Below are 26,730 nucleotides of genomic sequence, written 5' to 3' on the forward strand. Positions count from 1 at the left end.
CAGGAAGATCCCAAGTGCTGCGGAGCAGTGAAGCCCGTGTGCCACAACTACTGAGCCTGCGCTCTAGAGCCCACGAGCCACAACTACTGAGCCCACGTGCCACAACAACTGAAGCCTGCGCACCTAGAGCCCGTGCTCTGCAACAAAGAGAAGCCACCGCAATGCAAAGCCCGTGCACCGCAACGAAGAGTAGCCCCCGCTTGCCGCAACTAGAGAAAGTCCGTGCGTGGCAACAAAGACCCAATGCAGCCACAAATTAATTAATTAATTTTTAAAAATTCAAGCTTATAAGAAAAAAAATGACCCCCCGAACTTGTGCCAGAACTGCAGTGGTGAACTGTTGCAATCTTCTACCCCTTTCCTGTCTCTTATCGGATTAAGTAATACAGTCAAGAAAAGTATTTGAAAACAATTCTGTTATGGTTGGCAAAATCACTGGAATTTATTCTTGGATGTCTGTTGCCCAAATTAAGCCTGTGAATCAGGTATTCGGTCATTTGGCTGCTTACTGAGTCTCTTTAACCTCTCATCAGAGAGTATTTGATTCTTTTGGTCCTTGAGAATCAGGGTGCATGAGAGCAGTTTTTTTTTTTTTTTTTTTGATGGTCCTGTGTCTCTCTCTGCAATATCCACAGTGCCTGGCCTGTTGCGTGGTAGACACTTAGTAATTACTTGTTGATTAAATTCATCATTTAACCTGCTTAATGTAGTGGTGTTGGGTTCTTCCCTTCAGACTAGTGATACTGCCAACATTTCAACCGATACTCCCACAACTTCAATGACACCATTGCTCTCTCGGGCATCTTTGACCCATCCTGCACTTTTGTCCCCATATCAAGCCAGTCATCAATTCCTAAAGACTTCCTTTATTGGTGCTGCCTTCTGTGTTTGTGTCTTATCTCCCCAGTAGAATTGTAGTAAATGAATTGAGAAGAGAGTTAATGTCTTGTAATTACAGTACTTGTACCATTACAGAACTTAGCAAGCTGCCTTCACATAAAAAAGTATTGCTCAATAAGCCTTTGGTTGAATGAATGAATGAAGGAAGGAATGATTTTTTTCATTTGAACTATATACACCCTTTCTTTACTTTCCATTCCTACATCTACTCTTCCTGTCCACGTGTAGATTCTTGCCCTAAACACTTCTAGTTTGTTGCCCTCACTCTGGGCTCCTCCTTTCTATCATCCATATATCACTGCCTTTCATTTTTAAACTGACAATGATGCATGCTTTTCATTACATATCAGTATTTTCTCATTTTTCTTTATTGGACCAAACTGTTGGCTTCCGAGGCTAACTATAATTTTTCAGTCAGTCTCATATTGCATTAGAATCTACTCACACAGACTAGAGCCTTTGATCTCACTAATCTACACCATGTTCTCAACATTAGTGTTTTGTCTTTTTTAGAACACTATTGTATCTCCCTGATCAAATTCCCACTCCTCAGTCAAGGCCTAATGAGACTCACTTCCCCACAGATTTTTCCCAAACCTTGTCTTCTTCCAAAGTCTCATGGATTTCTCCGATTCTTGAATTCCTTCAGCTACTATAGTCAGTATAATTTAATCCCCAAAGGTACACTGTTTTATGTTGTTTACTATTGTTTCCTGCACGTAAATATTTGTTCTCAAATAAAATACAGACTCCTTGAGCGCTGGGACCATGACATACTTCTGCTGACCCCCAGAATGCTGAGGGCTGAAAATGTAGTGACCAACAAGAAATTGTTGGACTGATTAATGTAAATACTTTCCAGGGGAACCCTAGGTAACATTAATTAAAAATAACAGCTTTATTGGGATATAACTCACACATTCTATAGTTCATCTTTTTAAAGTGTACCATTCAGTGGCTTTTAGTATATTCACAGAGTTATGCAACCATGACCACTACATAAGTTTAGGATATGTTCATCAACTTAGAAAGACATTCCTTATCCTTCAGGTATCAACTCCCTGACCCCTGATTTCCTCCAGCCACAGGCAGCCACTAGTCTACTTTCTGTAAATCAGCCTGTTCTGCACATTGCATGCAAGTGGGACTGTGTAATATATGGTCTTTGGGGACCAGCTTCTTTCAGTTAGCACAGTGCTTTCAAGGTTTATTAACATTGTAGCACGTATCAACACTTTCTTCCTTTTTTAAATTGAGATGTAATTCATTTAAAAGCATACATTTCAGGGCTTCCCTGGTGGCGCAGTGGTTAAGAATCCACCTGCCAATGCAGGGGACGTGGGTTCGAGCCCTGGTCCGGGAAGATCCCACATGCCACAGAGCAACTAAACCCGAGTGCCACAACTACTGAAGCCCATGCGCCTAGAGACTGTGCTCTGCAACAAGAGAAGCCACCGCAATGAGAAGCCTGCGCACTGCAATGAAGAGAAGCCCCTGCTCTCCATAACTAGAGAAAGCCCATGCGCAGCAATAAAGACCCAATGCAACCAAAAATAAATAAAATAAATAGATTTATATTTTTAAAAAAGTATACAGTTCAGTGGTGTTTTAGTATATTCATAATGTTGAGCAGTGGTCATCACTATCTAATTTTAGAACTTTTCCATCACCTCAAAAAGAAACATGGTACCTTTTAGAGCCACTCCCAATTCCCCTCTCCCCTCACCCTCTGGCAACCACTAATCTACCTCCTGTTTCTATAAATTTACCTATTCTGGACATTTCATATAAATGGAAAGATACATTATGTGGTCTTTCGTGTCTGGCATATTTCGCTTAACGTGTTTTTCAAGGTTCATCCCTGTTGAAGCTTGTATTGTACTTCATTATGGCTGAATAATATCCCATTTTATGGATATACTGCATTTTGTTTATCAGTTGATGGACATCTGAGTTGCTTCTACTTTTTGGCTATTATGAAAAATGCTGCTATAAACATTCATGTACACATTTCTGTGTGGATATATGTTTTCATCTGTCTTGCTTATATACACAGGAGTGGAATTTTGGGGTTGCATGGGTAACTCTATGTTTAACTTGTTGAGGAACTGCTAATCTGTTTTTAACCCTATTTTTAACTTGGTAGTTTCCTTTACTTTGTAATTTAATTTTTAAGTCCATGACTTTTAAGGTTTGTGAGTGTTCCTTAAGTCTCTATCTGCTCTATTTTCTTTGTTCCCTGCCCTCTGTTTGCCCTCATATTTAAGTCTCTTACTCTTCTGCAAATAATGTCTGTTCACTTTTGCAGAAAGATAACCTCCAAGTTCTGTATATTAACCTGCTTCCTTCTCCTTATTTATCTATTCTAGTTTTCTTTCTTTGATGAATTAATTTAGTGTCTATATCATCCCTCTTGGCCCATGACAAATTTAAGAAAACTTTATTACCAAAGGTAGTGTTTCTTAAAGCGGCTTTTGGTTTCATGGTGAAGGGGCATCTCCAGTACACATTTTGATAGTAAGTCTACCAAGTTGTTCCCCCCTACGTCCCCCTCCCCCAAACCCCCCAACGTACTATAAATGTAACATTAACGATGGTTTGCTAACTTGCTACAAAGAAGCATTGAAAAAGAGAAGGATTCTGCAGTTCAGGCGTACCTCCATTGGTTTCCTTTATTTTGCTTACAAGATAGAATTGTAAAATGAATACTAGGAAAAAAAAGAGGTGGCAAGTATTGAAATCAAAATTGACAGCTCTATATTTTTCAACATAATTAAATGATTTTCAGTTTAAAAGATAGAAGCCCACAATCGGGTTGTGTATTTTGTGTTTTAAAAATGTCTACCAGCCAGTAGTTATATGTTGAGTTAATGAATACAACTATCACATGTTGAGATAATGAATTCCTTTGAGCAGTTTTCAAAATAACAAAATAATCAAGTCCATCTCACCAGTCAGTTAAGCCAGGTAGTTTGCTCTGTGTCACTGTTTTCTAAGCTTTGTGTGTCCAAGACACTCATGGACTCATCCTCTAAACTGGAGTGGAGAGCATCCCAGGGCCTGGCATGGGAGAGTCAAGCTGGTTGAAGAAGAGAGGGACATACAGAGCCAGAGCCACAGGCTGATGCTTCTGGTTTCCATGGTGCAGTGAGTGAGTCAGGGTCAGTTGATAAGGATTATACACAGCAGAGAGGAGAGAGCAGGGATGAAATTTCCCTTGATGCTCTAGGCAGAAAATAGCACCTGGTTCCAAAGAGAATGAAACCCACGTGTATGGAGACCTGGTTATTCTTCTTACGATACATTTTAAATGTTGAGATAAATGTAGATTTGCGTGTAATTATAAGAATTAATACGGAGAAATCCCTTGTACCCTTGACCCACTTTCCCCCAATGGTAATATTTTACAAAAGTATAGTATAATATAACGATCAGGGTACTGGAATTGATGCAGTCAAGATACAGAACCTCTCCATCGCTACAAAGACCCCTCATGATGCCCTTTTATAGCCACATCCACATTCCTTAACCCCCAGCAAACCACTAATCTGTTCTCCATTTCTATACAGTTGACCCTTGAACAATGTGTGGGTTGGGTTGCTGACCGTCCCAAAGCAGTTGGAAATCCATGTATAACTTTACAGTTGGCCCTCCGTAGCTACTGTTTCACATCCCGGGATTCAACCAACCGAGGATCATGTAGTACTGTAGTATGTATTTATTGAGAAAAATCTGTGTATAAGTAGACCCCTGCAGTTCAAACCCATGTTGTTTAAGAGTCAACTGTAATTTTAACACCTCAAGAATATTATATAAATGAAATCATACAGTATCTATTTGGGATGGTTTTTCATTGTATAATTCTCTGGAGATTCACATTGTTGTGTGTTTCCATAGTTCGTTCTTTTTTTTTTTTTGGTGAGTAGTTTTCCATGGTATGCATGTTCTAGTTTGTTTAACCCTTTGCCCATTGAAGGATATCTGGTTTGTTTCCAGTTTTTGGTTGTTATAGATAAAGCTGCTATAAACATTCGTGTACAGATTTTTGAGCAAACATAAGTTTTAATTTCTCTGGGATAAATGCTGAGAGTGCAATTATTGGGTTATATGATAGTGGCATGTCTTCTTTTAAAAGAAAACGTTAACTGTCTTCAGCAGTATCTCCATTGTTTTACATTCCCACCAGCAGTGTGTGAGCAATCCAGTTTTTCCCCATCCTCCCCAGCATTGGCTGGTGAGACAGTCTCTCCCCCTTTCCCGCGTGTGTGTGTGTGTGTGTGTGTGTGTGTGTGTGTGTGTGTGTGTGTGATTTTAGCCATTCTGACAGGTGTCTAGTGATAGCTCATTGTGGTTTGAATTTGAATTGCCCAAATGGCATCTTTTTGTGTGCTTTTTTTTTTTTGCCATCTGTATACTCTTTTTGGTGAAATGTCTCTTTATGTGTTTTGCCCATTTTCTAATTGGATTGCTTGCCTTTTTATTGTTAAGTTTTGAGTTTATATATCCAAATATGAATCCTTTCTCAGATATCTGGCAAAGTTTGTAGCCTGTCTTTTTCTTCTTAACAGGGCCTTTCACACAGCAAAGTTTAAAATTTTTATTTTATTATGTTTGATAATGTCCAGTTTACCAACTTTTCCTTTTGTGAAGTCTAAGGACTTTTTGCCTAGCTTTAGATACTGAAGACTTTTTCCTATTCTAAAAGTTTTGTAATTTTACATTTAAGTCCGTGATCCATTTTGAGTTAATTTTTGTATAAGCAATGAGACTTGGGTTGAAATACATTTATTTGCCTATGGAAGTCCACTTGCTCCAGCACCGTTTGTTGAAAAGTATGTCTTTCCTTCACTGAATTGCTTTTGCACCTTTGTCGAAAGTCACTTGGGCATATTTGTGTAGGTCTATTTCTGGGTCTTCTGTTCCATTTGTCTCTATCCCTTCACCAGTACCACATACTTTTGATGACCAATGATATAATAAGTCTTGAAGTTGGGTAGAATGATTCTTTTACAAAATAGTTTTAGCTCTTCTAGTTCCTTTGCCTTTCCATATAAATTTTAGAATAATTTTACCTATATCTACAAAAAGTCTTGCTGGAATTTTTATAGGAATTATGTTAAACATATATCAATTTGGGGAGAATTGACATTTTTCTGTATTGAGTCTTCCAATCCATGAATATGGTATATCTCTCTGTATATTTAGATTTTGCTTGATTTTTTTGATCAGTGTTTCATAGTTTTTAGCATATAAGTCCTATACTTGTTTTGTTAGATTTACTCCTAAGTATTTCATTTTACAAGTAATTATAAATGGTATTATATTTTTAATTTCAGCATCCACATGTTCATTGCTAGTATATAGAAATACAGTTGACTTTTTTATGTTTATTTTCTGTCCTGTGATCTTGCTGAACTCACTAGTTCTATTTCCCTGTAGAGTCCTTGGGATTTTCTGTGTAGACAATCATGTCACCGACAAATAGGAAAATTTTATTTATTCCTTTCTGATCTGTATGTCTTTTATTTCCTCTTCTTCTATGGACTAGAACTTTCAGCACTATGTTAATTTAAGAGTGGTGAGAGTGGACATCCTTACCTTGTTCCTGATCTTAGGAGGAAGCATTTGGTCATTTACCAGTAGGTGTAATGTTTGCTGTAGGATTTTCATAGATGTTCTTTATAAAATTGAGGAAGTTCCCATCTATTCCTGTTTTTCTGGGAGTTTTTATCATGAATGTCGAATTTTGTCAAGGTCTTTTTCTGTATTGATTGATGAGATTATGTAGACTTATCTGTTCTTCAGTTTGTTAATATGGTAGATTACATTGGTTGAATTTCAAATATTAAAACAGGCTTGGATCCTTGCAATAAACCCCACTTGGTCATGGTGTAGAATTATTTTTTAGATTACTAAATTCTATTTGCTAATATTCTGTTAAGGATCCCTGAATCTATTTTCTAGTTTTGTTTCCTATTGTTTTTGTCTGATTTTTGTATTAGGGTAATACTAGCTTTATAAATGAATTGAAACTATTCTCTCCTTTTCTAATGTCTGAGATTGTGTAGAATTGGTCTCAATTCTTCTTTAAACATTGGTAGAATTCTTCAGTAAAACCATCTGGGTCTGGAGATTTCTTTCTTTCCTCTTTTTGAATTTTAAAATTATGAATTCAGTGGCCTTAACGGTAATAGGCATATTCAAATTATTTCATAATGGATGAGTTGTAATAGTTTGTGTTTTTCAATTTACTGGTACATTTTGCCTATGCCATCAAATTTATATGTGTAGGGTCATACATAGTATTCCCTTATTGTCCTTTTGGTATCTGCAGGGTTTGTAGTGACATCTTTTTCACTCCTAACATTGGTAATTTGTATCTTCTTTTTTCTTTGTCTCTCTTGCTAGAACTTTGTTAATTTCATTGATCTTTTCAAGAACCAGCTCCTTGTTTCACTGATTTTCTGTAATGATTTTCTGTTTTCAATTTCATTGATTTTTGCTCTTATCCATATTACTTCCTTCTGCTTGCTTTGGCTTTATTTTCTATTCTTTTTCTAGGTTCTTGAGGTGAGAGCTTTGATTATTGTTTTGAGAATTTCCCTCTTTTCTAATGTATGCTTTTAGTGCTATAAATTTCCCTCTTAGCATTGTTTTAGCTGTGTCCCACAAATTTTGATATGTTGTATTTTCATTTTCATTCAGTTCAATGTATTTTTAAAATTTCCCTTGAGATTTTATCTTTGACCCATGGATAATTCAGAAGCATCTTAATTTCCAAGTGTTTGGAGGTTTTCCTGTTATCTTTCTGCCATCAATTTCTAGTTTGATTTCATTGTGGTCAGAAAACACAGTCTGTCTGATTTCATTTCCTTTAAATTTGTTGAGGTTTGTATTTTGGTCCATGTTATGATATATCTTGGTGTATGTTCCGTAGGCACTTGAAAAGAATGTGTATTCTGTTGTTGGGTTGGGTGATCCATAAATGTGACTTAGATCCTGTTGGTTGATAGTGTTGTTGAGTTCTTTCATATCCTTGTTGACTCCTTTCTAATGATTCTCTTTGGTTATTTTAAAATATGAACTTGCTGATACTACTACCACTACTGAGTTGATTTAATTAACTGCTTATTATACGCCAAGTACTCTGTTAAGTCCTTTACAAGAATTATATAATTTAATCCTCCCAATAAACCAGTGTGTCACATATTATTAATACTGAAGTTCAGAGAGGTTAAACGACTTGCCCACCAAGGTCATATAGCTAGTAAATGGCAGAGCTGGCATTCCAACCCAGGGCTGTCTGACTACTAAACGTGTGCATGTAACCTCTGTGCAATCTGCTGTTCTATCAGGATTTAGGACTCGATGAGTTTTCTTCCAGTTCACATTTGAGTAAGGATGCAAACATTATAGTGGTGGCTGTGGGACAAGTCCCACCAAGGTATGGTTGGCAGCCTCCCCAGTGATTCCCACTTCTTGGCATTCACGCTCTTGTGTAATGCCCTCCCCTTGAATACAGTCTGGACCTAGTGACTCACTTCTAATGGACAGAATATGGCAAAAGTGATGGGGGGATGTCACTTCGGAAATTAGGTTACAAAGAGACTGTGGTTTCCATCTTGGGCCTGTTCACGCTCTCTCCCTCTCATCTGCTCTGACGGCAGCCAGGTACTGGGTTGTGAGCTGTCCTATGGCGATGCCCACGTGGCAAGGAACTGATGTCTCTGGCTTACAGCCCTGGGGGACCTGAGGCTGCCAGCAGCCACATGAGTGAGCTCAGAAACAGATCCCCCATACAAGCCTTGAGATGGCCAAAGCTCCAGCTGACACCTTGACTGTGCCTTGTGAGAGACCCTTAGCCAGAGGCACCCAGCTAAGCTGTGCTTGGATTGCTGACCCACAGAAACTATCAAGTAATAGATGTTTGTTGTTTTAAGCTGTTGAATTTGGGGGAAAACACCAAGAGAGAGAGAAAACAAAGGAAAGAAGCCAAAATTTTGGCTTCTGACACCATCCCCTTCTTTGGGGGTTGAAATTCCAGGGAAATCAAGAGATGGTAGAAAAGACTGCCAGATTGGAGTAAAACATGTAAGAAAAGGGAACCTGGGTCCTTGTTTACCATGTGTCTTTCTGAGAGGTCTCATGTGCCAACGAGGGGCAAATGCAGAAGGAGACAATCAGCAGTGTGGTGTGTGTCAGCCAAGAGAGGGCTTGACATAGCCTCTTAGGGTCTCCTGGGAGAAAGAGCCTTGAGATTCCCTGGTGCCCCCGGAGGTGCCATGGAAATTAGAGGAGTTGAGAGCCTGGGAGCCTGTCTTGGGATTTCGGTGGTGGAGGGGAGGTGACCTCTGGAAGGGACACTGCCTGAAGCCCCTCTTGGACAAGACAACCCCTGCCATCTGTGGATGGCAGGATTTAACCAGGGACTTAGTGTATAAGATATGATGCTTCAATGCTGGGCAGACTTAAGGTTACTTAAATCTTTGAAGTCCCCATTCCCTCTGGCTGCAACACCGCCATTCTATGGGAACAGGGGCTTCAAGCCAAGATGAGAACGTTTCTTACAAGCCTGTGATGCTATCACCAGTCATTGCTATCATGTGGCAGCCCCATTGCTTCCACAAGGACACTGGGACCAGTGACCCGTAGGCCTCCTTTTTTTCCACTTCTGTTGCTTCCCTGACTCAGATGGGAAATGTTCCTGATTAAATGGAGGGGTAAGTGACAGCCATAAACAGCAAGAGTAAGAGAGGTATGGAAAGGGTAGCAGCGGCCCAGAAATAGACTCATCTGTGTGCTTGAAATTGGCTTGGTGCAGGAGGGAGGAGAAGCCTTTCCTCACTCATCTTTGGTGAAATGGAGCCTATTCTTTTTTAAGTTTTTTTTAATTTTTAAAGAAACTTTTTGGCTGCATTGGGTCTTCATTGCTGTGTGCGGGCTTTCTCTAGTTGCAGTGAGCGGGGGCTACTCTTCATTGTGGTGCATGGGCTTCTCATTGTGGTGGCTTCTCTTGTTGCAGAGCATGGGCTCTAGGCGCACGGGCTTCAGTAGTTGTGGCATGCGGGCTCAGTAGTTGTGGCATGTGGGCTTAGCTGCTCTGTGGCATGTGGGATCTTCCTGAACCAGCACTCGAACCCATGTCCCCTGACTTGGCAGGTGGATTCTTAACCACTGCACCACCAGGGAATTCCCTGGAGCCTAATCTTAATTGATGCTTCTTGCTCTTGCTCCAAAATGAACTACCCTCAACTGATAGTCACCATACATGCCTGTTCCTTTTTCTGTGGTTACACTGTGTCCTCCTCTTCCTTGGAAATTTAGCTTGGGTTCTAGGGCTGCCGTGTATGGCTGTACAGATTGTGCACTGCAAAAGTCCAAGTGGTACCATATCCTTAGGAGATGAATTGTAAGTCATCTCCCAGAAATCTTTCCATATCATAACCACTGGATTCTCACACTCCCATTCATTCACAAATAACTGAAGCACTATTAAGTGCCAAGTGTTGTTCTAGGTACTGGGGATTTGGCAATGAACAAGATAAATAGAGTTTCTGCCTTTGGCATTAGTATAGGAAGAGAGAGACAATTACCACATGAACAAATAAAGTAAATTTAGGTGTTATAAAGAAGCTGCACATGTGGGGGTGAGGTAAAATGTTTGGGAGATACATTCTTATGTTCTACAATAATACACTGGACCATAGACTATAAACAATAGATGTTCTATTCTTAACCATTTTGCCCCTTTTCCTTTTGAAACTCAAGACAGCAGACAATATGTTGTATGTATACAATGGATATTTAATGCAAGGTGGTAGAGTTAACAATTTGTTAGCTTTTGCATTTATCCTACCGGGATGAAATGGTATTTTAAGAGAATATGAATTGCTCAATGCGCTGAGTGGGAATAGTTTGAAAATTTTATTATTACATTATAAAATTAAGAATACTTTTGTGGGTTTGGTTGTGGTAGAGAAGCAGATTTTACAAATTAATACAGTATTGACTTTTTAAAAACTATATTTATTTATTTTTGGTTGCATTGGGTCTTTGTTGCTGCACGCAGGCTTTCTCTAGTTGCGGAGAGTGGGGGCTACTCTTTGTTGCGGTGCGCGGCCTTCTCATTGCGGTGGCTTCTCTTGTTGTCGAGCACGGGCTCTAGGTGCGCGGACTTCAGTAGTTGTGGCTCGCAGGCTCAGTAGTTGTGGTTCTCAGGCTCTGGAGCGTAGGCTCAGTAGCTGTGGCACACGGGCTTAGTTGCTCCGCGGCATGTGGGATCTTCCCAGACCAGGACTTGAACCCGTGTCCCCTGCATTGGCAGGTGGACTCTCAACCACTGCACCACCAGGGAAGCCCCCCAGTATTGATATTTGTGGGGCGTATTTTCTAAGACTAGGAGAGCCTTCAAAATAATAAACCTTACTAGGTCACATAATTTTCCCATAAAACACAGTGAAATATAACTGAAATATTTAAATACCTTTTGTATCCTTAATGGTTTTCTATGAGTAATTTGTAGGGTTTTTTTTCTGGCTAACAACCATCCTTCCCTTAGAGTTCTTCACTGTTATTACCAGTACTAGTTGTTGGCTTTTTTTAGGAGTCTTAAAAAAAAATACTAAGAAGTGGGCTTCCCAGGTGGCACAGTGGTTGCGAGTCTGCCTGCCGATGCAGGGGACACGGGTTCGTGCCCCGGTCCGGGAAGATCCCACATGCCGTGGAGCGGCTGGGCCCATGAACCATGGCCGCTGAGCCTGCGCCTCCGGAGCCTGTGCTCCGCAACGGGAGAGGCCACAGCAGTGAGAGGCCCGCGTACCGCAAAAAAAAAAAAAAAAAAAAACTAAGAAGTAAAGGTTATAAAAAACCATGAAAGTCATTGCATTCATGAGGTTGGCCCACTCTTGGGATAAGAAACCCCTCAATACACTAGCCTTAGAGGGCTTATGACTTAAATGAATGAAGCCTTCAGAAAATGAGAAATCACCATGAATCATCAACCATTAGAGTCACTGAAAAGTACTGAAACAGAGAATGTTAAATGCACAGATGCTAAAGGTCTTTGGTGTCTAAATCACAGATCCATAGCAGGAGGGCAAAATGCAGTCACTTGCTCATCTCTTTATTGCTGTAGCATACATGAGATCATTTTGACGGAGAAGACAAGAGAATATCACAGAGAAACTGTCTGGAACACCATAAATTGGATTTGTAGCCTTTTGCTATATATCAGCTACTATGGTTGGTTCCTAATTTGTCACGAATTCATAAACGCTCTGAATCTCAGGTCCTTTCTCTTTAATGAGGGTTTGGTAATTCCCACCTCCAAGGGCAGAGCTGAAGATAAACAGAGCCAGGGTTTTGAGAGGCCTTCATAAACAGAGAAGAAACCCACAAAATCACAGTGTTACTGTCATTCCATCAGATATCGCTGGCTTCACATTCCCAGTTTTGTTCCTTGAGCAGAATAAAAACACTGGCTAGTGAGAATGGACACTCTGTAAAGGGTTTAACTTACTTCTTTTACAAACCACTGACAAAAGGCAGGACCAATCCATTCTCTTGCATGAATACCGCAGTCTATCCAGACAGCTCTTTTGTAAGCTCGTGATCTTCTGCCCAGCTGAAAACAAGAGTATTCACAGTAACCAATGCAGGCTTTTATTTTTGGATTGACTGACCAACATAATTTAATATGGTTTCAGCATAATACTTCACTAGAGTTGGGTTCATTAAGTAACCCATAAAAAAGACAGATTTCCTATCGATTTCAGAAGTCCAGGCTTGTTTATGCAGAAAGAATAAATTTATTGTCTTAATTACGAATCAAAGAAGTAGAAAATACACAAGGAAAATGCAATTGCTTAAATAGGCTTGCTTCTCCATTTTCATATAATATGTGACTTAAGTAAGAAGCTAATTTTTTCCCTCCCTCTCCCTCTTCCTTGCCCTGTTTCTCTCCACTGCCCTCCCCATGCAGGGAATCAGACGTATTCCCAAGCAATATCTATTAAAGAAATAGCTATGCCTTATATGTAGAGAAAGTCAAATTTTATTACAATACAAAAGGGAAACACAAAATGATTTGTAGAGTCAAGTGACAGACTTTTCTTTATTATCTTATTATATCAATTTCATTTATAATACGGTTTCTAACCCAGTTATCAGTTGATGGCTTCTGACATGATAGGGGATCTAGTTTTCATTCATTCATTAATTCACTCAACCAATGCTTTAGGAAATCCTTTTTAATGTCAGACACAGTGCTTGGCCTTGGAGATTCAGAGATGAGAAGACAAGGAATTTATACGGTAGTAGGGGAGGGCAGACACACGAGCAATTAATCATTATAATGTGAATATATGTAAGTTACTTTGGCAACTCGGGGGCTATGTCTCATTTCCCTGTGGAGCAAAAGAGGAGCCCTTGAAGAGTTGAGCAAGACTTGAAGCTTGCCCGGCAGACAAGTGGAAGAAGGCATCTCAAGCTTGGAAGAAGGCATCTCAAGCTTGGAAGAGAATCTGAGCGCACCGTGTTTGAGCAGCTGCTTCTGGGGTATGAGGAAAGAATGGCAGATGAAGCTGGACACAGAGGCAGAAGACACATGAAATTCCTGGATACTAAGTAACAGAGATAAGGCTTCATCCTGTATTCCATGGGAGGTGTGTGTGTGTGTAGATGGACGAGAGGGTAGAGGATGGGGACTCACAGGGAAGTTCAGTCCTGAGGCTGCTGTGACTGCAATAGTCCAGGGAGAACAGATCCAGAAACAAGCTAGGGCAATAGCAGTGAGGACAAGAAAAGAGGTTTTGACAAATCCAAAAGTTAGAAGAAAGAATTGTCAGTTCATGTTAGATTTAAATAAGTGATGAGAATAAAGGAGAGGAATTCAGGATGGTTCATGTTTCCTGACTGGAGCACGGCACTGCCATCCTGAGTCTGAGGTGTTTTGGTGAGTATCGAGATGATGATGGCAAGGTGGCAATGAGCTATGAACGTCCACTAAGTACCAGCGAGCAGACTCCACTGAACAGAAAAGTCTGGAATGACTGTTGAAACCATGGGGTGGATGTGCCCATCCAGGCAGGGTGGGGAGAGGGAGAGCACAGCTGAGGAGGGAATCCTGGGGCCACCAGCATGTAAGGAAAGAACAAGGGGAGAGGAGCCATTGGAGGAGACCTGAGGGGATGGTCTGAGACGAGAGAAGAACCAAGTAGGGGTCATCACAGATGTTTTAGAAGTGTCGTGAGGGCAAAGGCCAGGGAGTCAAGGTCTGAATGGTTGCTGAGGAAGTAGAGACAGTGATGCAGGGAAATCTTTTTAGATCTTTGGCAGAGAAGAGATGGCTCAGTGGCTGAAAGAGAACGCAGGCTCAAGGGCTGGGAATGACGTATACCTTCTTACACATTTCTGTAGTTTTGCACCGGTTCATTGTAAGCAGCACCAACTCACAAATAATGTTGGTCATTATTTTTGAAGTGCATAAATACTGTTTTAGAAACAGTATTCTTTGGAATACTCAATGGCAAAAATTAAATATGGCTCAAAAACCTAAGGGGGGAAATTTTTTTCTTAAATTACCAGATGAGGTTAAATATGAGACACGATGAAATGCCATTTCGTTTCTTTTCCCCATAAGTCAAAGCTGAAAACAACAAATGTTTAGTAAATATTTAGTTACTAATTTCTTATTTTTACCTTTAAAACAAAAAGAGATCTTCCCTCATATGATTTTCCAATAGAGAACATGTGAATGAGGCCTGAATGAGTTTTATTCAAATGATGCATCCAATTTTGAATCTAAAAGCAAGTAAATAAAAACCACGTCAGACTCACAATTATGGAGCTTTCAGTAAACAAAAGAGAACAAAAAGACAGCAGTGGGTTAGGAACTCAAAGAAGCATATGTGGAGCATAAGATTGAATGATAAACCAATTTTGTTGTTTTAATTTTCTTCAGGACACAAAATTACATTTTATTTTCTGCTTTTATGAATAGTTGTTTTATGTCTTTATATTGTTCCCCTTTTAAAGCATACCTTCTACTACTCTTTGTCATTAACATCTTAATGGCAGAATTTTACAGAAAACGAATCAATGTGTTCTGGGTCCTTTTTGAGAAATCCAAATTTACTTCCATTTGCCCCCAACATTTAGAGGAAAAGAAAGAAAGCAGATTCAGGAAAACCATCCCAACTATTTGAAAGTGTTTATTAAAGTCCTCTATATTGTAATTTGCCACTGAACAGAAGGTGCTAAGAAAAAGGCATTATCTTTTTGCATTTAAGGTTTATTCTACCAGCCACACATTGGAGGGCATACTCTGAATAATTTCCCAAGTAATAGCGATACATTTGCATTGATCCATTCACACACATTTATCTGTCATCGGGGAAAGTTATATTTGAGATGGATAAAGAAGGCACTTAGGAAGATGGGTGACATTTCTGACTTGAAGCCCAATAAAGGAGTAAGGAAATCACAGAAAAGTGTCCCTCTGTTCCATGATGTGAAAGAGTCTGTTCTAAAAAAAAACCCAAAAAACAGATTTTCCTTTCTTTCTATACCTATTTAATCTAATGAGCAGGATACACAAACACACATACATTTACATATCTATATTAATATATTTTTAAATTTTGACTTTTTTTTCTAGTGCACGTTAATAGCAAGTACGTCAAGTTATCTAAATGTCTAATCTTAACTTGACATATCTAATATGTCAAATTATCTAAATCCTTTCCATTGCTGGTAACTTCATGCTTCTAAAAAGTATGTTAAAAACAGGAAATATGTAGAAATAATTTTGAAAAGAAAGTTGTTATCAAGAGAACCAAAAATTCTCTTAAGAATATAACAGGATCTCATTTGATCTCATTTGTTCTATGACTGGCATTCCTGTGCTCAATTCAGGGGAAGAATGAAAAAATGTATGTACTCATCCGTTTAAGTCATTCTGTCAACAGCTATCTATTTGGAAGTCTCTCTTTGCTTGCCCTGCAGATACAGTGGTGAACAAGAAAGCAATGGCTTGTGCCCATGGCCCTTTCAGCTTATTAGGAGAGAAAGGCATTAATCAATACATACAATAACATAATCAACAACTATGATAGGTATCACATCCATGTACTACGGGTGCAGGTAGTACTCCGGGGGTTGAGAGGAGGGAGTTCTGACCCCATCTGGGGTAGCAGAAACAGCTCTCTTCTTGCTTAAACTGAGATTTGAAGAATAACTAGTTGTTGCTCAGATGTACAATAGTGGCAGTGGGGATGGGTCCTTGTATTTCTCAGATACAGTCAATAACAGCAAGCTAACAGACCCTGAGGTGCCACAAATGAAGCTTGGTTTTGGGGAGGTCTCAAATTTGCAGAGGGTGTGGGGCAAACATCAAAGTTCACTCTACCCCTCAACCAAACCATTGCCCTCAAAGTCTGGCTAGCTCTACCGTCCATGCATTTTTTAATTAGGGTGTTTATAACCGTAATTACAGTCAGCCCTCCACATCTGGGGATGCAGAACCATTGGATACCAGGGGCTGACTGTACTACGCCATTGTACACAAGGGACTTGAGTATCCGTGATTTTGGTATCTGTAGGGGGTCCTGGACCCAATGCCCTTCGGATACTAAGGGGCGACTGTATAGCAGCTTTACTGCACTCTCCATTGAACTTCCCCTGTCCATTGTAGGGGTGGGTTGGATAAAGCAGGTGAAATTAAAATTTTGCTGCTACTTATATAGTGTAAAAGGCTTAATGGAAGAGAACTGAGGTGCCTGGGCAACGTAAGAGCTGTACGTATTCTTCATATAGCCTCTGCCTCTGTCCTTATGCTTCTCTCCCAATCCTGAGACTTAAATGATAAAGCTGCACTTGTAAAAAAGCAACAAAAGGTCCTTTGATTACATACTTCTTCTAAGGAGTGATAAACTTCATAATTATATCCAGAGACGGATCTTCGACTTCTCTGGGTTGGCAAACTGCTTCCCTTTTCCAGCACTTTCTGAAGATCTTCCATGAGGATCCTGGATTTGAAATGATAGACATGATGAAAATTAAATGGAAATAATACAAAAATCAGTCAATATCAAAAGAAAATCATGCATCTGTGAAAAGGACAGTGAAGGAAAAAAGGACAGTGAAGATTGACACTTCTAAAAACACCAAATGTTGGGAAGATGTTCTTTTTCAGAAAATAAAAACTGTTAAATAAATGATATAATGAATATAAAATAAAAAATTATAGGCAGGTGTTCCCAAGTAATGAGCCTAATAACAATTACCATTGATTGAGCAGCTACAAGAACTGAATGATGGCGTGGGAACACATATTTACTGAGCACCTATCAGGTGGCAGGCACTGTGCTGTGTATTTTACACGAGCTTAGTTAATAACCCTATGAGGTTAGACTTTCTTGTTATCTCTGTTTTACAAATGGGGAAACTGAGCCTCATAAGGGTTAAGAACCTGTCAATATCACTCTTCCAGTGAGCACAGAGCCAGAACTGGAACTTAGAATGTGAACCCAAGTTCCAGGCTTTAGACTCAGGTCCGGTGTGACATTATGAAAAATGAAGCACGACAAGCTCCTCCACTCCTTTGCCACATCCTCCTGTTCAGCTGCTTCTATCTGTTCCCATGGCTTTTGTCACTGAACTTTTGTCATGTTGTCACCTGGCACACTTGACCCAAGACTCAGAAAAGGGAAAGAAAGAAACTACAATACTCAAGAGGAAATGGAAGAAATACCTAGAGTCGGAAAAAGCTAATTTCACTGCCTACCAGTATCAATGACACCAAGAGAAGACAAGCTTAGGTAATCAAAGCGAATGCATTTGGAAATTGAAGGCCGAGGCCAGGGTGAGGGATTCAAGTCACTGAAATGTATGGAACGAGCTGGACTGGTGTTATATTTTTTTAATTTTTAATTTATTTTTTTATACAGCAGGTTCTTATTAGTCATCAATGTTATACACATCAGTGTATACATGTCAATCCCAATTGCCCAATTCAGCACACACACCACCATCCCCACCCCCCTCTGGCTTTCCCCCCTTGGTGTCCATACGTTTGTTCTCTACATCTGTGTCTCAACTTCTGCCCTGCAAACCAGTTCATCTGTACCATTTTTCTAGGTTCCACATACATGAATTAATATACGATATTTGTTTTTCTCTTTCTGACTTCACTCAGTATGACAGTCTCTAGATCCATCCACGTATCAACAAATGACTCAATTTTGTTCCTTTTTATGGCTGAGTAATATTCCATTGTATATATGTACCACAACTTCTTTATCCATTCGTCTGTCGATGGGCATTTAGGTTGCTTCCATGACCTGGCTATTGTAAATAGTGCTGCAATGAACATTGGGGTGCATGTGTCTTTTTGAATTATGGTTTTCTCTGGGTATATGCCCAGTGGTGGGATTGCTGGGTCATACGGTAATTCTATTTTTACTTTTTTAAGGAACCTCCATACTGTTCTCCATAGTGGCTGTATCAATTTACATTCCCACCAACAGTGCAAGAGGGTTCCCTTTTCTCCACACCCTCTCCAGCATTCGTTGTTTGTAGATTTTCTGACGATGCCTATTCTCACTGGTGTGAGGTGATACCTCACTGTAGTTTTGATTTGCATTTCTCTAATAATTAGTGATGCTGAGCAGCTTTTCATGTGCCCCTTGGCCATCTGTATGTCTTCTTTGGAGAAATGTCTATTTAGGTCTTCTGCCCATTTTTTGATTGGGTTGTTTCTTTAATATTGAGCTGCGTGAGCTGTTTATATATTTTGGAGATTAATCCTTTGTCTGTTGATTCGTTTGCAAATATTTTCTCCCATTCTGAGGGTTGTCTTTTCATCTTGTTTATGGTTTCCTTTGCTGTGCAAAAGCTTTTAAGTTTCCTTAGGTCCCATTTGTTTATTTTTGTTTTTACTCTAGGAGGTGGATCAAAAAAGATCTTGCTGTGATTTATGTCAAAGAGTGTTCTTCCTATGTTTTCCTCTAAGAGTTTTATAGTGTCCAGTCTTATATTTAGGTCTCGAATCCTTTTTTTTTTTTTCTTTTTTTTTGCGGTACACAGGCCTCTCACTATTGTGGCCTCTCCCATTGCGGAGCACAGGCTCCGGACATGCAGGCTCAGTGGCCATGGCTCACAGGCCTAGCTGCTCCGTGGCATGTGGGATCTTCCTGGACTGGGGCACAAACCCATGTCCCCTGCATCAGCAGGTGGACTCTCAACCACTGCGCCACCAGGGAAGCCCTCGAATCCATATTGAGTTACTTTTGTGTATGGTGTTAGGGAATGCTCTAATTTCATTCTTTTGCATGAGCTGTCTAGTTTTCCCAGCACCACTTATTGAAGAGACTGTCTTTTCTCCATTGTATATCCTTGCCTCCTTTGTCATAGATTAGTTGACCATGGGTGCGTGGGTTTATCTCTGAGCTATCTATCTTGTTCCATTGATCTATGTTTCTGTTTTTGTGCCAGTACCAAAATTGATTGGTACTTGATTACTGTAGCTTTGTAGTAGAGTCTGAAGTCACGGAGTCTGATTCCTCCAGCTCTGTTTTTTCCCCTCAAGACTGCTTTGGCTATTCGGGGTCTTTTGTGTCTCCATACATATTTTAAGATTTTTTGTTCTAGTTCTGTAAAAAATGCCATTGGTAATTTGATAGGGATTGCATTGAATCTGTAGATTGCTTTGGGTAGTATAGTCATTTTCACAATGTTGATTCTTCCAATCCAAGAACATGGTATATCTCTCCATCTGTTGGTAACATCTTTAATTTCTTTCATCAGTGTCTTACAGTTTTCTGCATACAGGTCTTTTGTCTCCCTAGGTAGGTTTATTCCTAGGTATTTTATTCTTTTTGTTGCAGTGGTAAATGGGAGTGTTTCCTTAATTTCTCTTTCAGATTTTTCATCATTAGTGTATAGGAATGCAAGAGATTTCTGTGCATTAATTTTGTATCCTGCAACTTTACCGAATTCATTGATTAGCTCTAGTAGTTTTCTGGTGGCATTTTTAGGATTCTCTATGTATAGTATGTCATCTGCATACAGTGACAGTTTTACTTCTTCTTTTCCAATTTGTATTCCTTTTATTTCTTTTTCTTCTGTGATTGCCGTGGCTAGGACTTCCAAAACTGTGTTGAATAATAGTGGCAAGAGCGGACATCCTTGTCTTGTTACTGATCTTAGAGGAAATGCTTTCAGTTTTTCACCATTGAGAATGATGTTTGCTGTGGGTTTGTCATACATGGCCTTTATTATGTTGAGGTAGGTTCCTCTATGCCCACTTTCTGGAGAGTTTTTAATCATAAATGGGTGTTGAATTTTGTCAAAAGCTTTTTCTGCATCTATTGAGATGATCATATGGTTTTTATTCTTCAATTTGTTAATGTGGTGTATCACACTGATTGATTTGCGTATATTGAAGAATCCTTGCATCCCTGGGATAAATCCCACTTGATCATGGCGTATGATCCTTTTAATGTGCTGTTGGATTCTGTTTGCTAGTATTTTGTTGAGGATTTTTGCATCTATGTTCATCAGTGATATTGGCCTGTAGTTTTCTTTTTTTGTGACGTCTTTGTCTGGTTTTGGTATCAGGGTGATGGTGGCCTCGTAGAATGAGTTTGGGAGTGTTCCTTCCTCTGCAATTTTTTGGAAGAGTTTGAGAAGGATGGGTGTTAGCTCTTCTCTAAATGCTTGATAGAATTCACCTGTGAAGCCATCTGGTCCTGGACTTTTGTCTGTTGGACGATTTTTAATCACAGTTTCAATTTCATTACTTGTGATTGGTCTGTTCATATTTTCTATTTCTTCCTGGTTCAGTCTTGGAAGGTTATACCTTTCTAAGAATTTGTCCATTTCTTCCAGGTTGTCCATTTTATTGGCATAGAGTTGCTTGTAGTAGTCTCTTAGGATGCTTTGTATTTCTGTGGTGTCTGTTTTAACTTCTTTTTAATTCCTAATTTTATTGATTTATGAGTCCTCTCCCTCTTTTTCTTGATGAGTCTGGTTAATGTTTTATCAATTTTCTTTATCTTTTCAAAGAACCAGCTTTTAGTTTTATTGATCTTTGCTATTGTTTTGTTTCTATTTCATTTATTTCTGCTCTGATCTTGATGAGTTCTTTCCTTCTGCTTACTTTGGGTTTTGTTTGTTCTTCTTTCTCTAGTTCCTTTAGGTGTAAGGTTAGATTGTTTGAGATTTTTCTTGTTTCTTGAGGTAGGCTTGTATAGCTATAAACTTCCCTCTTAGAACTGCTTTTGGTGCATCTCATAGGTTTTGGATCATCGTGTATTCATTGTCATTTGTCTCTAGGTATTTTTTGACTTCCTCTTTGATTTCTTCAGTGATCTCTTGGTTATTTAGTATCGTACTGTTTAACCTCCATGTGTTTGTGTTTTTTATGTTTTTTTTTTTTTCCTGTAATTCATTTCTAATCTCATAGTGTTGTGGTCAGAAAAGATGCTTGATATGATTTCAATTTTCTTAAATTTACTGAGGCTTGATTTGTGAGCCAAGATATGATCTATCCTGGAGGATGTTCCATGCGCACTTGAGAAGAAAGTGTAATCTGCTGTTTTTGGATGGAATGTCCTATAAATATCAATTAAATCTATCTGGTCTATTGTGTCATTTAGAGCTTCTGTTTCCTTATTTATTTTCATTTTGGATGATCTGTCCATTGGTGTGAGGTGTTAAAGTCCCCCACTATTATTGTATTACTGTCGATTTCCTCTTTTATAGCTGTCAGCAGTTCCTTACGTATTGAGGTGCTCCTATGTTGGGTGCATATATATTTATAATTGTTATATCTCCTTCTTGAATTGATCCCTTGATCATTATGTAGTGTCCTTCCTTGTCTCTTGTAACATTCTTTAAAGTCTATTTTATCTGATATGAGTATAGCTACTCCAGCTTTCTTTTTTTTTTTTTTTCTTTTGATTTCCATTTGCATGGAATATCTTTTCCCATCCCCTCACTTTCAGTCTGTATGTGTCTCTAGGTCTGAAGTGGGTCTCTTGTAGACAGCATATATATGGGTCTTGTTTTTGTATCCATTCAGCAAACCTTCGTCTTTTGGTTGGAGCATTTAATCCATTCACGTTTAAGGTAATTATCAATATGTATGTTCCTATGACCATTTTCTTAATTGTTTTGGGTTTGTCTTTTTAGGTCCTTTTCTTCTCTTGTGTTTCCCACTTAGAGAAGTTCCTTTAGCATTTGTTGTAGAGCTGGTTAGGTGGTGCTGAATTCTCTTAGCTTTTGCTTGTCTGTAAAGCTTTTGATTTCTCCTTTGAATCTGAATGAGATCCTTGCTGGGTAGAGTAATCTTGGTTGTAGGTTCTTCCCTTTCATCACTTTAAGTATATCATGCCATCCCTTCTGGCTTGTAGAGTTTCTGCTGAAAAATCAGCTGTTAACCTTATGGGAGTTCCCTTGTATGTTATTTGTCATTTTCCCCTTGCTGCTTTCAGTAATTTTTCTTTGTCTTTAATTTTTGCCAATTTGATAACTATGTGTCCTGGCATGTTTCTCCTTGTGTTTATCCTGTATGGGAGTTGCTGTGCTTCCTGGACTTGGGTGGCTATTTCCTTTCCCATATTAGGGAAGTTTTTGACTATAATCTCTTCAAATATTTTCTCTGGTCCTTTCTCTCTCTCTTCTTCTGGGACCCCTATAATGAGAATGTTGTTGTGTTTAATGTTGTCCCAGAGGTCTCTTAGGCTGTCTTCATTTCTTTTCATTCTTTATTCTGTTCTGCAGCAGTGAATTGCACCATTCTGTCTTCCAGGTCACTTATCCGTTCTTCTGCCTCAGTTATTCTGCTATTGATTCCTTCTAGTGTAGTTTTCATTTCAGTTATTGTATTGTTCATCTCTGTTTGTTTGTTCTTTAATTCTTCTAGTTCTTTGTTAAACATTTCTTGCATCTTCTTGATCTTTGCCTCCATTGTTTTTCCAAGGTCCTGGATCATCTTCACTATCATTATTGTGAATTTTTTTTCTGGAAGGTTGCCTATCTCCACTTCATTTAGTTGTTGTTCTGGGGTTTTATCTTGTTCCTTCATATGGTACATAGCCCTCTGCCTTTTCATCTTGTCTATCTTTCTGTGAATGTGGTTTTTGTTCCAAAGGCTGCAGGATTGTAGTTTTCTTGCTTCTGCTGTCTGCCCTCTGGTAGATGAGGCTATCTAAGAGGCTTGTGTAAGTTTCCTGATGGGAGGGACTGGTGGACTGGTGTTCTTGATGAGATCCCTGAGCTAGATATAGACTTGTCACCCCGGTACTCACCAGTCTCCTCTAACTAGAGCCATGAAGTAACAAGGTGCTCACTCCTTTACGTAAAGATGTTAAAGAGCCTCTCAGTGATTTTTCCTGGGCCTGGCAGGCAGCTAAAAAACTTCGCTTTCATATTTTATCTTTCCAAAGAACCTGTGGCTTGGTGGTTTCAGTGCCATTAAAAGAACGTGTAATGGCATTTTTAAAAGAGTTTCAAAGTTGACCTGTGTAAGTCACTTAGTAAAAAAAATTATCTTGTATTACTTGAATAAATACTTTTTGGTCCTCAAAGGAAGTAAATTTACTTAAGGTCATGCTGGGTGTAGGAAATTCCTTTTGATTTACTCATTTGCTATTTAACGAGGCCCCACGGTAGACAAAGCACTTAATCTGGAATTTATCATCAGCTTACTGTTCTTTTTGTTTCAATTTTCAACCTTTCGAACTAGAAACATATTAAAAATCAAGGTAAGGTGTGGCACCACGTTGGTAAGTTCACTTGGTAGCTGCTTGCCATGGCTCAAAATATGAGTGGAGTTTAGATTGTCAGTCTGAATACGATCTGTATTAGTTCTTTCTTTCTTCCCCCAAAGAAAGGAGTTACAGATGAAAGTAGGTTTGTATGGATTAAAGAACTTTACAGTATTGCCAGTGTGGGGGTAAAGAACCAAATGAACTTCTTCGTCAATGTCCAATCTTCTTCTGTTGAGCGAATCTGGGGTGGTCAAGAAAAATGCGAGTTTGATTACGGCTGAGTTGGTTATAAACTGTCAACAAATTCCAGTTACAGTAGGCAATTTCCAGCTGTCTTTTCCTCGCCAGTACCATCTATCCATTTCTCCTGGCTACTTTTCTCTATTTCAAGAAAGTAAGGGGAAAAAAAAAAAAGATTTGCCAAAGCCAGCAACCTACAGAAGAATCTCCTGAATTTCCAGTTTAAAAGGATACATGAACACATACAAAAAAGTTTTCAAAATTATAAAAACCTTTATAGCACGTTTACAAAATTGAGCTCTAGTGTATTACTTTTGCATTATTTCCAAAATGGACAGACTTTCTAAATACTGGGTTGGCCAAAAAATTCATTCGGGTTTTCCTGCAACATCAGGAAAATGTGAACGAATTTTTTGGCCACCCCAGTATAAGCAAGCACAGATAACTTGTTTCTCCTCAAGGTAAGACCAATTCCTCATATTCATCACCAGAAAGTTCTGATGCTGATACATCTGCTTGTTTGGCAACTCTTGGTAGAACCATCACTGTACCCCTCAGAAAGCTAATATTTTCTCAGGAGTTTCAGTATGAAAAATTATGCTCCTTAATTGATTAGATCCTTAAGTCATTTGTCAGCTGATAATGATAAACATATTTACTAATCACATAACGAAATGAACTGTCAAAATAATTCTAATGGATAATTGCTCCTACAAAATATTTACCTTAATGTTTTCTAGTCAAGTTTGCTAGTGTTTTAACCAAAGTAAATGATGAGGTTTTCCAGTTTGAGGTTGTGGAATCACTCTAGTTGGGTATTAGTTTCTTTGATGAAGCAACTCTTAAGCTTCTCAGTTTTAAAGTTTCCAAGTGCCCTAAATAGAGCTGGCCTTTGGATCCCCAGTATTTATCCATTCATTTAGGCCAGTGATTCTCAAGATGGCCTGCTTTAAAGTCACCCATGAGCTTTAAAAAATATGCCACACTGAGCCTTACTTAGACGAGAATCTCCTGTGCATAGGTATCGGGCCTTTCTAAAAAGCTCACCAGGTGATTTTAATATATTGTCAGGCTCAAATTTAGGCTAATTAATCTGGCAACTGATGGCTCTCAGTCCTCTTAGGTTCTATACTAGATAAAAGTGGAAGAGAGTATTAGAATACAGCTGGTCCTTGCTTCCTCTCTCCTCTCTTGAGTGTGTCTGCTGGATGTGGTCTACTGCCTCTCAGCATTTATGCCTATGCCCTCTTTGGACTTCCTGTGCTGAAAGGGCTGGGAAGCTGAAAAGTACTTTTCCTCGACTCTCTTACACCTGTGGTTCTGGGGACAAATCTGTGAACTCTGACAAGACAGGAAGTTAAGAACGAGGCAGAGGCCATCTCCTGCTGCTGTTGCTGTGGCGTGTCGAGGTCGCAGAGGTGTGACTGTTTAGAGGCAGTCAGGTGGCTGGACTCAGAACTCCAGGGTCTAGTCACCAGCTTCCTGGCATGAGAGGCAATTATGGTAACGACAGTGGTGGCAGCAGTAGCACAGCAACAGCTTCCTGACTGCTGGGCTGTCACACCAGGTCTGCCTACTTGGTCCTTGTCAAGTAGGCAACTGGAAACCAGCAAGTTGACGAAAAGCCCATGAAATGGAACCTAAAATGGCTTTTTTTTTTTTCGGGTACACGGGCCTCTCACTGTTGTGGCTTCTCCTGTTGCAGAGTGCAAGCTCAGCGGCCATGGCTCACGGCATGTGGGATCTTCCCGGACCGGGGCGTGAACCCGCGTTCCCTGCATTGGCAGGCGGATTCCCAACCACTGCGCCACCAGGGAAGCCTCAAAATGGCTTTTTTGTAGTTTCTTAGTTCCTTATGGCTGATTATTATTTCTACCCCAATTGTATGTACTCCTAAAATAGCGACTCCTAGACCTATTAAGAACTTTCCAAGTGATGTCATCACTTAGTACAAAACCACCTCCCCAAAGCTTCCAGGGAGGAGAAGGGGGGTGGTCAAAATTTGAAATTTTAAAGGTATTTAATTTTCAAAATGTTTTGAAATATTTTCAAATTCTTGAGAATTTTCAAATTCTCAGTATTTTCAAAATATTTTTATGGCAAAAGGAGTCATGTCATATCGATAAGGGGGCTGGATCACCTGGGGCCAGACACATGCGGTCACATAAAGATGACTATAACTCTACGTTACGTACAGTTGTACAGAGTAAATGATCATCTTTTGAAAATACCCCTGGCTACAATAGTAAAAGTCAATTAAAATGATCTCTACCTACCAGCCCCGTGGAACTTAACTGTTCTCTGTTATTATCTTGGGAACAACAAAATGAATAATTCTAAATGAGTGTTCTCCATGAGGAGACAACTGGTTTAAAACACTTGTTTGTTAGACTCTATTCTCTGTGGAATAAAGGGTGGGTGATATTTGATTCTGTATCAGTTCCACATGACCTATATTGAATGGCAGGAGATAGACACTTGTTAAAATAACTGGTATATTCTTTTCTTCCAAATAATAATTAATGAAGCATGTGAGTTTTTACTGAGGACCTATAGATATATAAGCACTTCCCTGAAAGGCATTCAGAGAATCAAAGCATGCTTTCAAAGCTACAGCAATGACGAAAATGTGTTCAGTATGAACAAGAGTTTTATGCACAGCTTTGACTCTACCCTGTTCTAGAAACACAGCTAAAATACCTTTCTGCAAAAAGCCTATAAGTGTTTTAATAAGCCTGTAAATACGTCTCTGGCAGGTAGGTATTTGTGTGGACCAGGGACGGTTGTCACAGCCCCTTTGCACCCCTTGGCCCAGCCT

The 26,730-nt window shown here is 39.4% G+C and overlaps 1 protein-coding gene across 1 annotated transcript in view; it reads right to left on the reverse strand.

Moving 5' to 3' along the window:
• The window catches only part of CPA6 (carboxypeptidase A6), a 260,841-nt gene that overhangs the window by 55,096 nt on the left and 179,015 nt on the right, over nt 1-26,730 (reverse strand). The window contains exons 4-6 of the mRNA XM_030859604.2: nt 16,811-16,925; nt 14,599-14,700; nt 12,419-12,523 (exon numbers count right to left, since the gene is read on the reverse strand). Coding sequence (XP_030715464.1) covers nt 12,419-12,523; nt 14,599-14,700; nt 16,811-16,925 — 322 coding nt within the window. The remainder of the gene's footprint in view (nt 1-12,418; nt 12,524-14,598; nt 14,701-16,810; nt 16,926-26,730) is intronic.

The sequence above is a fragment of the Globicephala melas genome, chromosome 17 (genome assembly GCF_963455315.2).
Source record: "Globicephala melas chromosome 17, mGloMel1.2, whole genome shotgun sequence".
NCBI lineage: Eukaryota > Metazoa > Chordata > Mammalia > Artiodactyla > Delphinidae > Globicephala > Globicephala melas.